Source organism: Emys orbicularis, chromosome 8 (genome assembly GCF_028017835.1).
Source record: "Emys orbicularis isolate rEmyOrb1 chromosome 8, rEmyOrb1.hap1, whole genome shotgun sequence".
NCBI lineage: Eukaryota > Metazoa > Chordata > Testudines > Emydidae > Emys > Emys orbicularis.
In genome coordinates this window covers 30,221,540-30,240,419 of record NC_088690.1, presented here as the reverse complement: position 1 = coordinate 30,240,419, position 18,880 = coordinate 30,221,540, and the positions used below count along the sequence as shown (strand labels likewise).

Sequence of the window (18,880 nt, the reverse complement as noted above, 5' to 3'; positions counted from 1 at the left end):
ACCTTATGTACACTAGGATTTTTTTCCTGAAATTTCCCATAATTGCAGTAGTGGGAGTGCTAGTGTACACAAGGAGCTGGCAGCCACCGAGTTGTCTACACCTGTACTTAGGAGGGATAGATGACATAATGGTTAAAATGCCAGAGCTGGACTACACTCTCAACAGTATTAGCACAGGTAGATCTGTACATGTGTTAACAGCAAGGGGGAAAGTTTAGAGAGAGACTAGTGTAGATACAGCCTAAAAATGCTCACAGAGTAGAGGTTCACAAATCTGTAATAAAATAAACTACTGAATTAAAGGTGATGCCAGTATATTTTTAAATATTAGTGTAAATTACATTTTCATTTGTAAACTTAACTGCCTTGAACTTACTTTCTCTTTTCAAAAAGTATTGTTCAATTTAAAAACAGGTTTATGTATTTATTGTTTTAAAGTAAAGTTTATAGGGAAGGGATGTTAATCAAAAGATAGTTTCATGATGGGAGTGTTCCTTTTAAAGATTTATTTTTTTCCCCAGTTCTTCAAAGTTCAGATGGATCTCCTTAAAAGTTGCGCATTTAAAATTTTGACACAACTTGTAAATACAAAGCTAAAGAATTTTATGTAGTTTCAAGGAAAAATGTATTCCCAATCCAAAAATAAATTTTCCTCTCTCATCTAATTCAGAAGTGTATTTCACTACTTCCATGTTCACCAAATCATAACCACATAAAGGGCTTATTCACCACTTAGGAATGAAAGTCCATCTGTTAGTTATTATCTTTGCTGTGCTACAGCACTTCAGAATGAGTGCTTAGGAGAGATCTTGTAAATGCTCTCTTTGAGGAAAATATAGGCATCCAGAAAAGGGTAAAATCCTGCAGTCTTTTGTCAGGAAAATTCCATTTACTTCCCAGAAATTATTGGGAGTTTGCCTGAATAAGGATTGTAAGATGGGGTCCAAAATTGATGGCATGAGACACTACAATCTATTGTGTCTTAATTACACTAATAATGCCTCTGTTTCCATTTAGGGAAGCTCAATCTCAACAAAATATTATGGGGGGAGAGGGCTTTGCTTCAGGACTACCATCTTAAAATCTGGGTAATGATCAGATGTGATAGTGCAAGAAAAATTTTAAAAGTGTGAACTATTTGCATTCTGTTTATTTTTGTAAATGTTATGATTTATCTGATCAAAGATTGTTCCCGATATGACAATTTTCTGTCCTACGACTAGAGTTTTATGAGTTCCAGAAATCGCATGAGAATTTAAGTTTTATCTTTTAATCTGAGATTGCAACACAAAATCAGAGTTCCTATGGATGATGTAGGGGAAGTACCTGATTTAGCAGGGAATTTTCTGTTGTTTGAACCAGTGCAGACAGTTATACCATTGAGATGATAGGTGTAGGCTCCAGTGGGGGGCGTCTTATTGCAATAGAATAAACAAATGTAATGTTACTGTCTACAGAAGGAGGTTGGATATTTTTGTCTTCCTGGGAGATGGAAGAATGGTTGCAGGGTGCAAAACTGCAGATTCTTCTTTGAGTGGTAGTCCCCATGGGTGGGTATTCCACTGTGGGTGAGCATACGAGAAATTTTTTCACTAGAAGTGTCCCCTGGTCTGCTCCTGCACATCTTCGTGTTCCGAACAGAGGGCGTTAGAGGAGTGTCGTGGGGTATGCACACCCCGTCCCCTTTTGGGGTTGTGATACCACCATGGTTACAGTCTACCTGACTATCCCTAGGCTGAGAACAACATAGCCCAATGGCTGGAGTCAGTACGGCTGCCATGGGGATAAGGGCTGTGTGGCCTAATAGCCAAAGTCAATATGGCTGCTCTTGTGTTCAGGGCAGCGCGACCTAGTAGCCAGAGTCTATACAGCTGTCCTTGGGGATCAGGGCTGTGCAGCTTAATAGCCAGAGTCAGTATGGCTTTCCTGGGGATAAGGGCTTTGTGGCCTAATGGCCAAAGTCAGGGGCCGCCACCATGGGGGTGATAGCTGGGGTAGGGGGACCCCCTCCACCGGGTCCCGGTCCAGGGCCCTGTCAGCACCGAGTGTGGTCAACATCCAGTCAACGGGGACCCTACTGCAACATGCTGATCTTCCTCGGACGGGAGATACCACTCACTCTGCCTCCCTGGGCCACTTCCTACTGTCTCTCCTGAAGCCAGGGTCTGTACATCATCGGGGTCTCCAAGCTCCTTGGTGTAGGTAGCGCTCTGGGATTCCGACTCTGGTTGGCCGGCCGTAGGCAAAAGGTCTCTGGTCTGGTCCTTGAGAACTCTGGTTCCCACAGTCAGATGCTGGAGCCGCCACCAAGCAGCCTCCCTCCTCTGTGGTCAGCCTAAAATGAGCTGGGCTGCTCCATTTTATACTGAGGCAGCAGTTGGAGCATGCCCAGCATGGTCTGTGGGGTGGGACTTCCGCCACCCAGAGTGGGACTTCCACCACCCTTTCTTGCCTAGTGCGGGGAATGCAAACCTTGTCATAAGGAGGCACAGACCGACTTCCTTTCTACTGTTCTACCCCTCATTGTCCATAGCTTCACTAACCTTCCTGCTTCTAATCTAGGTGTGTGTTTTTTCTGTAAATAGTGTACCCTTTATATAGTTACAGGAGTTTTACTAGTAGGTAGGTAGTATTTTGCTGTCTGGGAGGGTTTCCCCTCTTTTACCCCACTACCATTTGGTTCTTAGTATGCCTAAAATTCCAGGCTTCATGTCCTGCATGGCCTGCCCCGGATCATCCCAGTGAGTGACCCCCATGATTCGGGATTATATTGCCTTGGAGAATCCCACATTCCCTCCAAATGCAATATTTGTTGTTCTTTTCCACCCTGAATCCAGCAATCCCATGAATTCCAGTTCTGAAGACACTTGATGGAGTGGTCTATGAAAGCCCAGTCCGACCCTGGGTCAGCTGATCTTCACACACACCCTGTACATCAGCTGTACACCCTGCTGGCCAGACGCACCCTCGCTTTGGACCATCAGAGACCAGGCCCAAGACTCTTAATAGGCAATGGCAGGAGGGTAAGGAGAAACACTCTCATAAGAAGCAGGTGAAATCTTCTCCCAAGGGTTCCAAGAAGATGACTGCCTTCCCTGCATCCTCCAAATCTAATGAGACGCTGCACCCTGGTACGGATGTGTCAGGGGCTCACAGAGAGCATGGATCTGAACTGCCAAGAGCTGCCTCCAAGCTTCAGTTGATGTCATGGACACAGATCTGTGGTGACTTCAGTTTTCATGATACGGGTTTCATAATTCTAATTCTCTGGGTTTCCCAAAGAGGTTCAGGCTAGTGTGAAGGGCAACAATCTGTTTAGTGAAAAAATGAATGTCTTTGCACACCCTTACGGACTCCCATGCAACCCTCTTCTCCTTGGGTATTTACACTCCAGCACCTTGGAGAAGGTACTCCAAACCAACCCCATGTAAGCAACGCCCTGTTCCATAACCTTTTTACCATCACAGAGCACATGAGCCCCCAGGAAATGCCAGAGGGTGCAGCGCAGCACAGCAGACAGAATGCCCTGCTCTCATCCTCTCCCCACTCACAGCTTCCTGCCAAGAGATCATTTTGCTGGGACTCTCTGAAAGCTGCCAGCCTTAAGAACATAAGAATGGCCATACGGGTTCAGACCAATGGTCCATCTGGCCCAGTATCCTGTCTTCTGACAGTGGCCAGTGCCAGATGGTTCAAAGGGAATGACAAAAAGGGCAATTATCCCCTGTTGTCCAGTCCCAGAATCTGGCAGTCAGAGGCTTATGGATACCAAGAGCATGGAGTTGCGTCCCTGACCATCTTAGCTAATAGCCATTGATGGACCTATCCTCCATGAACTTATCTAATTCTTTTTTGAACCCCATTATAGTTTTCACCTTCACATTATCCCCTAGCTATGAGTTCCACAGGTTGACTGTGCATTGTGTGTGAGGAAGTACTTCCTTTTGTTTGTTTAAACCCGTTGCCTGTTATCATTGGGTGACCCCTGGTTCTTCTCTTATGTGAAGGGACAAATAACATTTCTTTATTTACTTTCTCCACACGGTTCATGATTTTTATACACCTCAATCATATCCACCCTCCGTTGTCTCTTTTCCAAGCTGAATAGTCCCAGTCTTTTTAAACTGTCTTCATATGGAAGCTGATCACAACCTTAATCATTTTTGTTGCCTTTCTCTGTACCTTTTCCATTTCTAATATATCTTTTCTTGGAGATGGGGTGACCAAAACTGCAAAAGTATTCAAGGTGTGAGCATACCATGGGTTTATATATTGGCATTATGGTATTTACTGTCTTATTATCAATCCCTTTCCTAATGGTGCCTAACATTGTTAGGTTTTGTTGTTGTTTTTTTACTGCCACTGTACATTGCGCAGATATTTTCAGAGATCTAGCCACAATGACACCAAGATCTCTTTCTTGAGTGGTAATAGCTAATTTAAACCCCATCATTTTGTAAGAATGGTTGGAATTTGTTTTCCAATGTGCATTACTTTGCATTTGCATTTATCAACATTGAATTTCAACAGCCATTTGAAAGGCAGCTCATGCTCCTACACGTCTGTTAGTCTACAAGGTGCCACAGGACTCTTTGCTGCTTTAACAGCCATTTTGTTGCCCAGTCACAGAGTTTAGTGAGATCCCTTTGTAATTCTTCACAGTCAGCTTTGGACATAACTATCTTGAGTAATTTTGTATCATCTGCAAACTTTGCCACCTCACTGTTCACCCCTTTGTCTTGACCATTTATGAATATGTTGAACAGCACTGGTCCCAGTACAGATCCCTGGGGGACCTGCTATTTACCTCTCTCCATTCTGAAAACTGACTGTTTATTCCTACCCTTTGTTTCCTGTCTTTAACCAGTTACTGATCCATAAGAGGACTTCCCCTCTTATCCCATGACTGCTTTTACTGAAGTTAGGCTTACCAGCCTTTGATTGCCAGGATCACCTCTGGAGCCTTTTTAAAAAACTGGTGTCACATTAGCTATCCTCCAGTCCTCTGATACAGAAGCTGATTTAAATGATAAGTTACATACCACAGTTAGTAGTTCTTCAATTTCATATTTGAGTTCCTTCAGAATTCTTGGACATCCAAAACCTCCTCTACTGACATGTCAGTCTGGAATGGTTCCTCAGATTTGTCGCCTAAAAAGAATGGCTCAAGTGTGGGAATCTCTCTCTCATCCTCTGTAGTGAAGACTACTGCAAAGACTTCATTTAACTTCTCCACCGTAGCCTTGTCTTCCTTGAGTGCTTCTTTAGCACCTTGATTGTCCACTGATTGTTGGCAGTCTTCCTGCTTTTGATGTACTGAAAAATTTTTTTTGCTGTTTAGTTTTTGAGTCAGTCTCCACTTGTTCTGATATCACTTCTGGTGGCCACCTAGCCTGTTTCTTTCTGACCTGGTGTCATGTCATATGGGCAGTTGAGTCATAGGGATCATTTCCACCGTCTACACAATAGAATTTCTCTCTATCCCTACCCCCTTCACTGTCCCTCTTCAGGGACCCCTATCACAAGAGGATCCTCCGATAGGAGGTAGACTCCCTAATCCCAACAGGAACTACAGAACCTGTGCCGCCTCAACACGGGGGGAAGGAGTTTTATTTGAGATACTACTTTCTTTTTGAAAGGAGGGAAGTTGGAGACCCATCCTAGATCTTAGACAATTGTATGTCTTCATATGACATTCAGGATGAATATCCTGTACTCTATAATCCTCTTCCTAACTGAAGACAATTGGTTTACAGCTCTCTATCTGAAGGATACTTATTTCCATGTATTGTTTGCAGTTTTGTTGTGGCCATCTGAGTCCTAAGAAAGGAGAGAGACAAGGTGGGTGAGGTAGTGTCTTTTATTGGACTAGCATCTGTTGGTGAAAGAGACAAGCTTTCAAGCGCCACAGAGTTCTTCCTCAGAATAAATCAGTTGTTGGTCCAATAAAATATAATACCTCACTTACCTTGTCTCTTATTTTCATATAGGCATTCCTCCAGTGCACAGGAGAGTTCTGTACTTCATGGTGGGCCCAGATCATTATTAGTACAGAGTCCTTCTCTTCAGTCTCTTGACGGTCCCCAGCGTTTTCCCAAGGTGCTATCCGTGATACAAGCATACCTGGTCACCAGGGCAGACCAGTATTTCCTACCATGACAATGGACTGCTCATGAATTGGTTACACTGAGAGGTACACTCAACAGTCCTCTCCCTACTCAGCCTCCTTCAATCCTTAGGACTTGAAGTAAACCTAGAAAAGTCCTATTCAAATTCTAGAGTTCATTTGGAGCAACTCTGGACTTGATTTCAGCCAGAGCATACTTACTTGAGGACAGATTCCACACGAGGAGGGACCTCCTCACTCAGTTTCAACTGAACCCCCGGATGACGATTTGACCCTGCCTGCTCCTCTGAGGCCACATGAACTCTTGCACCTACGTGACCTCCTTCGCAAGGCTCCATCTCTGGTGCCTTCAGGTGTGATTATAGACTGTCTGTGCTCCAAGCAAATCTGGATGAACAAATCTCAATTCCCTCACAGTGTCCTGACGTCGTTCACCTGTGGGAGAACAAAGAAGCTAGGTGTGTAGAGGGTCCCTTCATTTTCTCCCACCAAAGAGGCTGCTTTCAGACGCCTTCCTACTGAGCTGGGGAGCTCACCCAGGCAATCATGTGGCTCAAGGTTCATGATCCCAACAAGAGTCCAGATTGCACCTCACTCTCCTCAAATTGTGAACAGTACGTAATGATGCCTGTAAAATACGCCTGCCTTCCTTCCATCCAACGCCCAGCACATTCGGGTCCTGTTGGACAATAGTACCATAGTTTATTACATAAGCAAGCTGGGAGACTCATTAGAGGAGACACTGCTAGTGGAAAAACTTTCCAGTGTCAGGCACATGTGTACCCCCAGTAAAATACCTATAGGGACCACACATCTTGAAGAATTCCAGTCACTTTAAGGTAAGTATCCTTTCTGTGTCACACTTCTCAGCAGTGCTGACAGACATTATTAAAAAATATAGGACTACAAAGATACATGTCACTCCTGTGACACATTTCCTGTCCTAAAAAGGTGACTGACAAACAAGGCTAGGACATGAATAACAAATTCAAGTGAAGGATGATATGGGGACTCATGCACTGTTCCCATACCTTGTGACATTTTCCCAAATGCCCCTGTTTTAGGTTGTTGTTTAAAACTGCTGATTCGTGATTTTTTTTTTTCCCCTTTCCAAAATGGCTACTATCTACCATTGTCCCAACAGAGCTGAAACTACAAGCAGCCCCCGCCAAGCTGGCAGCCATCTGCCTACAGCCTTTACCAGGTGGTAGTGAAGCTGTACTCAGTGGGACAGAATCCAGGCTTCCCTCAGCTTATTCACCATATGAGATCTGGGCAGAAGGGGGGGGACAATGCAATGTGTGGGGCAAAGAATGACCCAGGGTGGAGAGTCGTCATCTTAGCATATGCGCAACGTGCCTCAGGTGGCATGTAACTAGGAATCATTACCGAATTTGGTCTGCTGGTTGGATCATTAGCTTCCCTGCCCAGGCCGGGTACTGACGGGGAGTGTGACATGAACACTGATCCATGCCCCCCAGGGTGGGGAGTAAGGGCAGGGAATCAGAGAGAGTGAGGGAGAAGTTGGGAATATGTGGAAGCGAATACAATGGGTGGCCAGAACAATGAAGGGAGAGCTGGTAGAGAATGTGGATGGAATTGGGGATGTCTGTGGGGACACGGGAACGTGATGGGATAAGCAGGGAGATTGAATACGGTGCCAGATAATAAGCGTTGTTTACAACAGCAGGCTTTAACCACAGTTTCTGAAGCAGTACTGAACGTTGTTTGTTCCTGTCTACACATGCAGTTCAGCAGTGTTCCATACCAGTTCAGATGCACCCCTTGCTGACATTTGTTGTCAGTAGGGCTGTCAGTGATTAAATTTAAATTTTTTTTTTTTTTTTTAAATTAATGGAGATATCCTATCTCCTAGAACTGGAAGGGACCTTGAAAGGTCATCGAGTCCAGCCCCCTGCCTTCGCTAGCAGGACCAAGTACTGATTTTGCCCCAGATCCCTAAGTGGCCCCCTCAAGGATTGAACTCACAACCCTGGGTTTAGCAGGCCAATGCTCAAACCACTGAGCTATCCCTCCCCCATTAATTAAAAAAAATTAATCATGATTAATCGCACTATTAAACAGAATACCATTTATTTAAAAATGTTTGGATGTTTTCTACATTTTCAAATATATTGATTTCAATTACAACACAGAATACAAAGTGTACAGTGCTCACTTTATATTTACAAGTATTTGCACTGTAAAAAAACAAAAGAAATAGTATTTTTCAGTTCACCTAATACAAGTACTGTAGTGCAACTGAAAGTTGAATTTACAAATGTAGAATTATGTCCAAAAAAAACCCTACATTCAAAAACAAAACAATGTAAAATTTTAGAGCCTGCAAGTCCGCTCAGTCCTACTTCTTGTTCAGCCAGTTGCTCAGAAAATCAAGTTTGTTTACATTTGCAGGAGATAATGCTGCCCGCTTCTTGTTTACAATGCCACCTTAAAGTGAGAATGGCACTGTTGTAGCCAGCATCACAAGATATTTACGTGCCAGATATGCTAAAGATTCATATGTCCCTTCGTGCTTCAACCACCATTCCAGGGGACATGCGTCCATGCTGATGACAGGTTCTGCTCGATAACAGTCCAAAGCAGTGCGGACTGACGCACGTTCATTTTCATTATCTGAGGCAGATGCCACCAGCAGAAGGTTGATTTTTCTTTTTTGGTGGTTTGGGTTCTGTAACTTCTGCATTGGGGTGTTGCTCTTTTAAGACTTCTGAAAGCATGCTCCACACCTCGTCCCTCTCAGATTTTGGAAGGCACTTCAGATTCTTAAACCTTGGGTTGAGTGCGGTAGCTATCTTTAGAAATCTCACATTGGTACCTTCTTTGCGTTTTGTCAAATCTGCTGTGAAAGTGTTCTTAAAATGAACAACATATGCTGGGTCATCATCCGAGACTGCTGTAACATGAAATATATGGCAGAATGCAGGTAAAACAATTCTCCCCCAAAGAGTTCAGTCACAAATTTAATTAACGCATTATTTTTTAACTAGCATCATCAGCATGGAAACATCCTCTGGAATGGTGGCTGAAGCATGAAGGGGCATACAAATATTTAGCCTATCTGGCACATAAATACCTTGCAGTGCCAGCTACAAAAGTGCCATGCAAATGCCTGTTCTCACTTTCTGTTGACATTGTAAATAAGAAGAGGGCAGCATTATCCCCTGTAAATGTAAACAGACTTGTTTGTCTTAGCGATTGGCTGAACAAGAAGTAGGACTGAGTGGACTTGTAGGCTCTGAAGTTTTACATTATTTTGTTTTTGAGTGCAGTTATGTAACAAAAAAAATCTACATTTGTAAGTTGCACTTTCATGACAGAGATTGAACTACAGAACTTATATGAGGTGAATTGAAAAATACTATTTCTTTTGTTTATCATTTTTACAGTGCAAATATTTGTAATCAAAAATACCGGTAATATACACTTTTATTTCAGTTACAACACAGAATACAATATATATGAAAATGTAGAACATCCAAAATATTTAATAAATTTCAGTTGGTATTCTATTGTTTAACAGTGCGATTAAAACTGCAATTAATCACAATTAATTTTTTGAGTTAATTGCGTGAGTTAACTGCGATTAATCGACAGCCCACATTGATATTGTTAAATCTCTTGAATGTGACTGAATACTCTGCTCTGAGGGGAGAGATGGGAGGTTTTTGAGATAGAATCAGAAGAACTGCTGAGTCTGTTTTGGGAGTTTTCTTCTAATTGACTTTGAAATAGTGAATGCAGGTGGTAGTGTTTTCAGATATGCATGCTGAAGGGGGTTTGAGAGGGATGGTTTCATAAAAGAAAACAGCTTGCTCTTTACATATGTATTGGTATATTTGAGTAGGGGAGCTAAGAAATGATCTAAAGATTTGTTTTGTCTTAGGGGGTGGGTAGAATTACAACATAAAATTAGGCTCCATATATTTAGCCTGATTCATGCTATATATATTCATGCTATATTTTTCTTCAGATTAGTTTATAGTTCATGCTGTGTACTAAACTTCTGTATACTTTCTGTAACTCTTGCTGTCTATCACCAATAAAATTTACTTTAAAAAAAACCAAACTGTGGTTCAGTGATCTAACACTTTAATAATTTACGATCATAAAATAGTTTAAAGTACAAAGGTTTTATGCTATGCCAAACTGGAGGCTAAAGCTGTTTTGTCTAAAACATGAGATAATGGAAAGTGTATTGTGGCATGTGAATTACTTTAGCCTCTTTGAGGTAAATGTTTGCTTAACCAGAAAAGAATGTGTTGAGGTCCTTGCCAAAGGAAAGGTATTGCTATACTTTAAATGCAAAGTACTGTAAGTAAACCAGTAAATGTTTCTGTTCTTGTGTTTTAATCCACAAGTTATGAAAGTATTCATTGAATAAGAAATTTAATATATTGTTATCCTTTTTAAAGGGTTTAAGAAAGAACAGGTCATAATTACTTTGGGTCAAGAGAAACATGAAACCAAATATTTTCATGATGGTTGAAGTTTAATATGAGAGAGAGAGAGGAAAAAATAGCTATTGCTTACATGAAGTTTCCTTCAAAGCCAGAAAACTCAGTTCCTAGCTTACCTTCAGTATTTCTTTTGTCTGGTGGCTTCTGTGATGTACTGTTCTTAATCACGCATTACTGTAAATAGTAAAGTGTATCAATAACTCCTCTCATCCATGCAATGTGGTTATTGGCAAAGAATAATTATACAGCAAGTTTAAAAAAAAAAAAACACGGAGTGAAGAGCAACTAAGGGAAATGTCCCCCTTGTACATAAAATTTATTTTGTATCTAAACTTTATTTGCCTTTAACTGATTCAGTAGTTTAGTAGTAATTCAATAATCCTAATTTCAGTTTCAAAACAGGAGTCACGTCACTCAGATCACATTTTAATAATATCTGGGCATCTGTTAGATGTTGCAATTATATTAAGTATTAGAAACAGGGTTTGCATTGTAGAAGACTTTTGAAAATTCTTTTCCCCACAACACCACCATCCAGCTTTTTTTGATTTTGAGGTTTATAAAGACCGGCGAGGATATGGTAGTTTTAGGATGTAATTGTAGGGAATATGCTCAGTTTACTTTTTATTACTGTGGCATAACTTGTGTTACGTAAAGCTGATGTCAGTACTGGCTCCGAGTATATCCTTCCTGGAGGGTGAAAAGGCTTCCTTATATGGAAAAGGCCTGCTGATCCAAATCACGTGACCCTGGCAGAACACTCACATAAGTGGAGTTTTCTGCTGGGAGTGTTTGCAGCTGATGCTGTGAGGAGAGGCTTTGGCTGAGGGGTAAATGGCAAGATTATGCCATTTTTCAAAACATGATTCACATAATGGGGATCATACATTGTCTAAATTGTGTCCAAGCAATTTTACCTTTTACAAGATAGCTGTAAATGCCTCCAATATAAATTTCTTCTAACAGTTTCAGCCTATATGATCTCTTTTCTACCTGTCTAATAAGCTGTTGACAATTTAAAAGCAAGTATGTTAAACTAATATTCAGTGTTAAGCATGTAAATTAAACCTTTAATATTAGAGCCTTAAAGCATGAAAAATTATGATTACATCTGTTTATTTACTTAGCATACTATAATGGCAACCGGTACAGGAAAACAAATTGCGCATTGAGTTTTTTTTATTTAATTCAAAATCAGGTTTTGGTCCTCTTAGTTAAGTCTTCAGAGAAACTTACATTTCGCTCATTCCTATATTTTTAGGATAAAGTGTTAAGCTTTAAAATGTTTGTTTGATTTAGATGGACAGTAACATTGGCTTGTAATTAAAATGGTTTCCAATTGAAAATTAGTCTTACCAAGATGATTTACAACTAATGATTATGTTCATTTCTGGAAATTAAGAAAATGCATATTACATCCTCGATGCTATAAAAGTTAAAATAAACTTTCAATTATTTTTTTAAGCTATGATGAACTGCATGCCAGTAAAAGCCTTCTAGACAATTTGAAAGACAAGGTAGTAATTGAATACCCAACATTACTTGTGGTATTGAAGAAACTCAAGAATGATATGGGAGTTCTTGGCCAAGGTAAGCATAAATTTATTTCCTGTTATGCTACACTTAGATATTTTAGCTGAATAAACAATAATTAAGGATACATCCTTTATTAGTCTCAGGAATGTACAGTATGTTTTGTATTTGCCTCTAAATTTAAAATATTGCCAGAACACAATCTATTACAGATTTTGTGAATGATCTGCTTTAATTCCTTTAGGTAGATGGCTTAAATTTTGTGCTTACTCGGTTTACTAGTTTTTAGTACATCTTATGTAGTGTAACCACAGGAATAAAATAATCTTTTGGGACTTTTTTCTAGTCTTATTTATTACATTTCATGGGTAGCAAAGCTGTGTAACACTTGTTTGCGTTAAGGACACAATTTTGTGTAATTTCCCAGTGTAATTTTTCCTCACATTGTACAATTAATTGACATTACAAGTTCAAATGCCTACCAGATAATTCAGAAGATGGAGTTTCAATCAGCTTAAAAGAGCTACATTATCTTTCCAAAAGTAGCTTGTTGTGAACACCTTTTGATGTTAGAGTTAGTTTAATAAAAGAGGAAAATTCACATTTTGCACTGAAAACTCAAAGGAAATTTTAATTTTTAATTTTTCACTACAAATTTTTTTTTGTTCTACTCCACTTCAAACTGCCACTAACAGAAGGAGCACAACTTTTGGAAGAAGGGTGACTAGTTAAGGTGCTCATCGCATCATTTTTAGTGATGCTGATGACAAGTGACGCACAGGCATTTTGTCTTCTGCTCTACAAGAAACACAGGAAAGTGTTATCTAAAGATGCCAATATAGAAATGTGGGCTGCTTGTTTGAACGCTAGAAGGTTGAAGTTGCCATCTGGTTGAGAGGAACTTGCTTCCTATTTATACTGCTGATTTAGAAATAAATTACTGTGCAACAAAGGAAAAGTACAAAATGGATCCAGAAAGTCCCCAAAGGCACAAAAAACATAGAGAACAAGGAGGGTGCTGGTATTGGGAATCTAACTAGAAGAAACACAATGGGTAACAATAACATGTGCTTCCTAATTGGTGCATCAACTCAAAGAGCATGTAGGTGATCTGGAAGATCAGGATTGTCAGCACTAGGAATTAAGTATTCAAGCACTGCACCAAAGGAAGCTCCAACAATCCAGTCTGTAATATTGACAAAGCTCTGTGGAGAAACTCCCAAATAGGTTTGCAGCACATCTTTCTTGGGAGACTTAATCACGGCTCTACCTAGATTCAGAATTGGACTGGAGAAAACACTGACTTGTATACCATAGGAAACAGTCCTGCAGTAGCTAAGGAGGATGGTATAGCCTTATTGATGGATTGGTGATTGATTGATTAATCTCGTAGACCACAGTGATCAATAAAGGTTTGGTCTCTTGAGGGCTACAGCATCAGGAGTATTACTGTCAGTATCATTAGAATAAGAGATCCTAGAAGCACATGAGAAGCAATTTGCAAGTTATCACAAGTCCCTTTATTAACAAATCCACTATGCAGATAAACAGTCCCACAAATGTTGAAATGCAATAGCGGATAAAGACTGCAAAGTGTTTAACCGTATGAGTGGCGTCACTCACATCTGATCTCTTGCTGGGGGACCTTGGAGTATCAGTCTTTATCTTCCCCTGCATCATCATTGTCACCTGTGGTTCTCATCCTGACATCTCCCTCTGCATACCCTCTCACCCCACTCCCCAGCACACAGGCTGGACAACACCTTTTTTTCCTGAGTTATGCTTACACCTGCTAAGGCTTGTACATAAGGATTCCAACCCCTTTTTCTTCAGTGGGGAGTGAAAGTATGGATAATTTAGGGGTGCCCCATCTCTCATTGGCTATACCCTTAGTTCCCTTGTTCTCATTATCACCTACGTAAATGAGTTACCATAACAACTTGAGGTTATTACAGAATACCCAAAAATGTTACTATCAGGCATCTTTTGGTATTAACTGGTACATAGCAATATATTTGCCAGTCGATTGCTGAATAGTTTCCAGGACATCAGCATTTAACCCGTCTTTTACCATAATTTTAATCTTTACTAGTAGAGGGTTATCTTTGGGTCAACTAGTCATACCAACCTATTTCAAGCCTAAAGCCTTGTGTGACTGAGTATTTTACAGGCCTGAGACTTGAAAGCCCTGTGTTACAATATTAATTAATATTTATATTTCACCTCTATATCCTAAATATACTTAATAGCTTTTGTTCTTGGCTGCAGTGGGTTAGCCATCTAACTTCCATGCCTGATGAGCTATTATAGCAACTGCCTTTGAGCTTATTATCCAAATAAAGTATTGAAAGAAATTCTAACCTTTGTAGTGCTACTGCTTTTCTAACTAGTTGATTCCATAAGAACTCAGAGTAGAGGATTGGAGCAAAGGGAAGAGAAAACTGATGTTGGCCAGAAACCTGAGGAAATGTTGAGGAACGTGTTAGAGATGTGCAAATAAATGTCTTCAAGACAGTGACCATCTATTGCAGGGTTTGTTCAAAAAGCTGCTCTCTTAAAAAGCTTATATTCCGTGAATGTAGACACCCATTTCTGGTTTAGCAAACCATGAATTTGCTTAGTCTTTTTATGGCTGTTAATATAGCACCATGGGTTTGCATAAAAATTCAACAATGCAGTCCCCCTACCGTAAGGAGCTTACAAACAAGATTAGACATAGCATAGCAAAAGATTATATACTAAAGGGTAACGGTTACAGTAGGGAAAGATCATGCTGTTTTTACCTTTGCACATCTTATTAGTTAACATGTCTTTTTTGTTTTGTTTTTTAATAATGCTCTTAAGCCATGTGCTCAGTTTGGGCTGTATGGCCTGCAGGGCCTTCTCTGTGCATACTAAATGACTTACCCTTTTATCCAAGCCCCTTCTCACCTAGTGGGTGGAAGGGGGAAGTTTGGAAAAATACCACCCTAACACTTGTTCTAATTTAAATGTAAAAAATTCAGTGTTTGATTCAAATATTCCTTTTTAAAATGTGACTATATATAATTTCGGTGTTTTGAAGAATCCTGAAACTGCCCAGAAAGTGGAGTTAGTCTTGAAGGAAAATTTATCATAACTTTTGAAGCGAACTACATTATTCGATTATTAAGACTTTTTAAAAGCAGAGTTTACCTCATAAGAGCTCCAGGTGCAACCTTTCTTTTTTTTTTTTTTTTTTGTACTGGACTGGAAATCTATTGAAGGTACAAAATAAGATGGAAGAAAAGATATAAAATAAACTGACTAGAGATCATATAACCAGTTGTGAGACTCTTCAGGTTGTTTTTTATATATATATATATATATATTAGTTTCTGTTCATTATCATCAGTACCATAACAATCATAGCTTTCATTAAACAGAGTCTTATAATGGGAAGTGTTTGGTAACCTTAATAGGTAATACTACCAACCCCACCCTTAATAAACAATATACTATTTTTAACTATACTATATGCTATTTGTAACAAAGCAGAAATAAACTACTATTCAAACTTTAAGCCCGTTGAGCATCTTTGAGTCAGAAGTTTGTCAGACTATTTTCTATAAAGTTGTGATGCTTGACTTGCATAAAGAAAAAATACAGGTACTCTGCTGTCAGCACACAGGGTCAGTCATGGGTCAAGTTCATAGAGAATTAGACATTTTGTCAAGACGTAAAGGCAAAAACAGTCCTCACTTTGTGCATTAACTCAGTACATATCTGGCATATAAATCTTAATTGATTATACACTAGATTTAATGTAGACAAAATGTGACCTCTAATGTTTCTGGGTGAAATGCTTCTATTTTCTTGACCAAATTCCATTGAAAATGTACAGGTGCACACTATGTTCCATGTATTATCTCTGCTTGCCAGCTGCAGAACTTAACTTGACAACATAATAATGATGCTCCATTAGCTCCCTCTTGGTAGTATTTCATTATTAAAGAGCAGCTGACGCTATATGTCCAGAAAACCTATTTGAATTAATCACTGATCAAACATTGAAAATACCAATGGGGGAAGAGGAGGTTGGCGTGTGTCTCTATCGTAGCCTTACTTTGCTCTAGCTGTAGTTTATATTTAGGTTTGGCAGAATTTGATTCTTTTTTTTTTTTTTTTATATATAATTTTGATGGATAATATTTTTAGGTGTTTTCACTTTGTACTAATTTTAAATTTTCACAGTTGTGGGAAATTATGGGGAATCAGGCAATAGTAGGGGGTCAGATAATTAGTAACAATAGATGCTGAGACTCAAAAAGTTAATCTTTATAACAGTTAAAACATCACATGTCAAAATATACAAAGCAAATATCTTTAAGCTCTAATAATGTCAAGCATTTTTCTTACTTTGCCTATCTGTAACTTTTGATTATTTTGGATGGAAAATACTGTTTTTTGTGTGCGCCATGAAATCGAAGTTTGACAATAAAAAGCGAATCCTATTTATGTTGCTTATGTGGTGGTGCTGCAAACTGCTGGCATCTGATGACCTCATCTTGGGATGGTAGGAGCATAGGTGCAATTAATGTACTGGGGGTGCTGCTGCACCTCCTGGCTTGAAGTGGTTTCCATCATATCCAGGGTTTACAGTTTCGTTCAATGGCTCTCAGTACCCCTACTATACAAATTGTTCCAGCATCCCAGGGTTAAGAGTCAGTGCCTGCCGAGTCAGGAAGTAAATATGAGTGTGAAGACCAGATTGGAAAATGTGTGCTGCATAATGTGATGTCATTAAGACAGTGTAGGTCTGTCCTAAAGCTCTGGGCATCCTGAACCCATAACATCATCTTCTTTGGCTCTCAAGATTCTGCAGCCTTGCCACATCTTTAGGATTGAAACATATAAACACAACACATTATGTGCATCATGTCTTAATTTTTCAACAGGAAACTAGCATGTCTCAAGAGTTCCCTCTTAATCAAAACGCTAACAAAACTTCAAATAATTGATACTGCATTTCTTTTGGCTTATAAGTATGTGGCAACCAAGAAAGCAGTATTTCAAAACAAATCAGCTCAGGGAATGAACTGAACTTCAGTGGATGGAGGAAAAAGTCACATGGAGGCAAATGCACTCTGCTTTTATTGCTAAAGGTAAAGAAATCTATAAGCACTCTTGCTCTGTCCCACGATCATGAGATTCTTCTTGATGCCACCAGTTTGTGTTCATAACCTCACTGTGAAATGGCCATTCTCAAGAAAATAATCGCTGTTATTGGAAAGTAGAAATCTAAAGTGTTCTTTCTAGAACACCCATACTCTACCATGAGCAAATAAATGAAAAACAAACAGTGTTGTAATAATGGTCTCCTCTTTTTTTTTTTTTTGCCCCCTCAGATGCTAGTGAATCCACTGAGGACTTGGACAGTGACAGTTCATCCCTCTCATCTGAGGAAGAAGGGGAAATACGGGACAGTTCCTGAAAAATCTGTTTTGACAGAAGGGGGTGTGATCAGCTTCTTACACTTTTTTTTTTTTTCCTTCATTACATTTATTGTGACAGTTTTTTTGTTTTAAGGGCAACATTTTCAAAACTGGATGCCTAACTTTAGGGTAAGTCCTAGCCATACATTTTCCATAAATCAGCGTAATAATACATATTTCAAAGGTACATTCAGCTTGTGCAGTGCTCTTGGGCATCTAGCTTTTATCTTAACAACCCAGCTCCATATTTCTCAAACAGAGCTTAAAAATTTGGCCATTTACTTAAGTGCCTAACTTTAGGCTCCTATTATTTTTAATAAAATCTTGACCTAAATGTTTTTCTAGTTGAATTTACTTTTTACAATATTTCTTTGCTGTGCTGAGCCTCTGTAGACAGTCATAAATTCTTGTTGACTAATCATTTGGTAACAATGTGTGTGTTTAGTGCAGTAAATTTAGTTTTCATATTTAGGTGCATTGTGCAGGATCCAGTGAGAACATTTTTTTTTTCTGGCTACAGTAGTAGTGAATTTTTGAATTGTTAGCATGATGTTGTTTTAAATCAGCATAAGTTCGAAAATCATTAGAACTGAATAAATTCATTAATTGCAGGTAATGCTAATACATTTATGACTTATAAATATTTCTTATTTTGTGTACCTTTGTATTGTGATTTCATCTGTTGAAATCAGACATTGTAAATATTTCCTAGTTTTAATGGAATATCTTCTGAGATTTATCTCTAATTTTAAAATAAATAAAAGATGCTGCATAGAGATTCATGTAACACATTACCTGCTGGCAAAGAACATTTGCTGTGAAATTCTACAGCAGGCTTTGATTATCCCATAATACACATCCATGTCATGAGTCACTTAATACCTGCCAGCCTGTTTTTTGGTTAGATCCTGTGTCTATGGTATTTGCTGTAGGGGGACAGCACACATGGCTGGGGGCAGTAAAGCACCAATACACCTACCTGGCACTATTAGTTTCAACTCATTATGGTCCAACATAGCATAGGGGATCTGCACATGCAGGGCTGCTTGCAAGATCAAGACTTGTTTGTAATATACTTTTCATGTAAGGTAAGTTCACAACTCAGCATCGTTAAATCCCTTACCCGCCTTCCAGTTTAAGATGACCCAAGTGATAGGAACTTGGAAAGCCAGTCCTTGATTATTAGCACATAGTGGCCCCAATTCAGATTGAGATCTCATGTCAGGCACTCCCAAACACACACAGAAAAACAGTCCCTGCAGAGGGCATACAATCTAAATAGACAG

The 18,880-nt window shown here is 39.5% G+C and overlaps 1 protein-coding gene across 1 annotated transcript in view; it reads left to right on the top strand.

Annotated features, from left to right (window-relative positions):
- Positions 1–18,370, top strand: part of ZNHIT6 (zinc finger HIT-type containing 6) — a 55,681-nt gene extending 37,311 nt beyond the window's left edge. The window contains exons 9-10 of the mRNA XM_065409328.1: positions 12,074–12,198; positions 17,508–18,370. Coding sequence (XP_065265400.1) covers positions 12,074–12,198; positions 17,508–17,593 — 211 coding nt within the window. The 3' untranslated portion in view covers positions 17,594–18,370. The remainder of the gene's footprint in view (positions 1–12,073; positions 12,199–17,507) is intronic.
- Positions 18,371–18,880: the final 510 nt, after the last annotated feature.